The following is a 752-nucleotide window of genomic DNA, read 5'->3' on the forward strand; positions in this document are numbered from 1 at the left end:
AAAATAGGAAAAAAGATGATAGCATAAATAAGCAATAAACAAATAGGTTCATACAACACATTTGCTACAATTTTCTAAAAATACTCATCGATCATTGATTCTATGATTTAATGAATGACGTAAATATTGTTACGTTACGTGAAAATGACGTATAAAATTAGCACAAACCACAACGATCAATATATGCTTTTAGGCATTTTTCATTTGAATCAGCCTCTAATGGAGCTAATTCTTTCATGCTTAATTCTCCATCATTATTACCATCCCATTGTTGAAACATCCATGCAACATCTTTACGACACATTACCTTATGTTCTGTAATTAATTAATTAATTACCTTTAATAAATAATTATTTCATCGTTTTATTTAATTACATACCGTTGTTATTCAATTACTCTTGCTTACTTACTTTATCATCACTAATTACAAATTATGTTTCTTTTTTTCTCCTCTTTTTTTATTGACTTCATTTAGATAATCCCAGAAATAAGAATTTGTATTTAGATATATGTGTATATTTAGGTGCATAACATGATTTATTGATTAGTAATTCAGATAACTGGTACAAGATAAGTTAAGTATATAACATGATTTATTGATTAGTAATTCAGATAACTGATACAAGATAAGTTAAGCACATGACATGATTTATTGATTAGTAGTCCAGATAACTGATACAAAATAAATTAAAGTTTTTTTTCCTTGAATCCTTTTTTAGTATTCCCATATTCGTAGATTTTAACGATATTTT

General features: G+C 25.8%; 1 protein-coding gene across 1 annotated transcript; it reads right to left on the reverse strand.

The window, feature by feature from the left end:
• Positions 1-48: 48 nt before the first annotated feature.
• Positions 49-304, reverse strand: LOAG_16167 (hypothetical protein; the record flags this gene model as incomplete). The annotated part of the gene is made up of 2 exons (XM_003151655.1): positions 49-74; positions 169-304. The coding sequence occupies 2 exons, from the start codon at positions 302-304 to the stop codon at positions 49-51; spliced, it is 162 nt and encodes a 53-aa protein (XP_003151703.1).
• Between the last annotated feature and the right edge of the window lie 448 nt (positions 305-752).

This window comes from Loa loa (genome assembly GCF_000183805.2).
Source record: "Loa loa unplaced genomic scaffold supercont3.4466, whole genome shotgun sequence".
Classification (NCBI taxonomy): Eukaryota; Metazoa; Nematoda; class Chromadorea; order Rhabditida; family Onchocercidae; genus Loa; species Loa loa.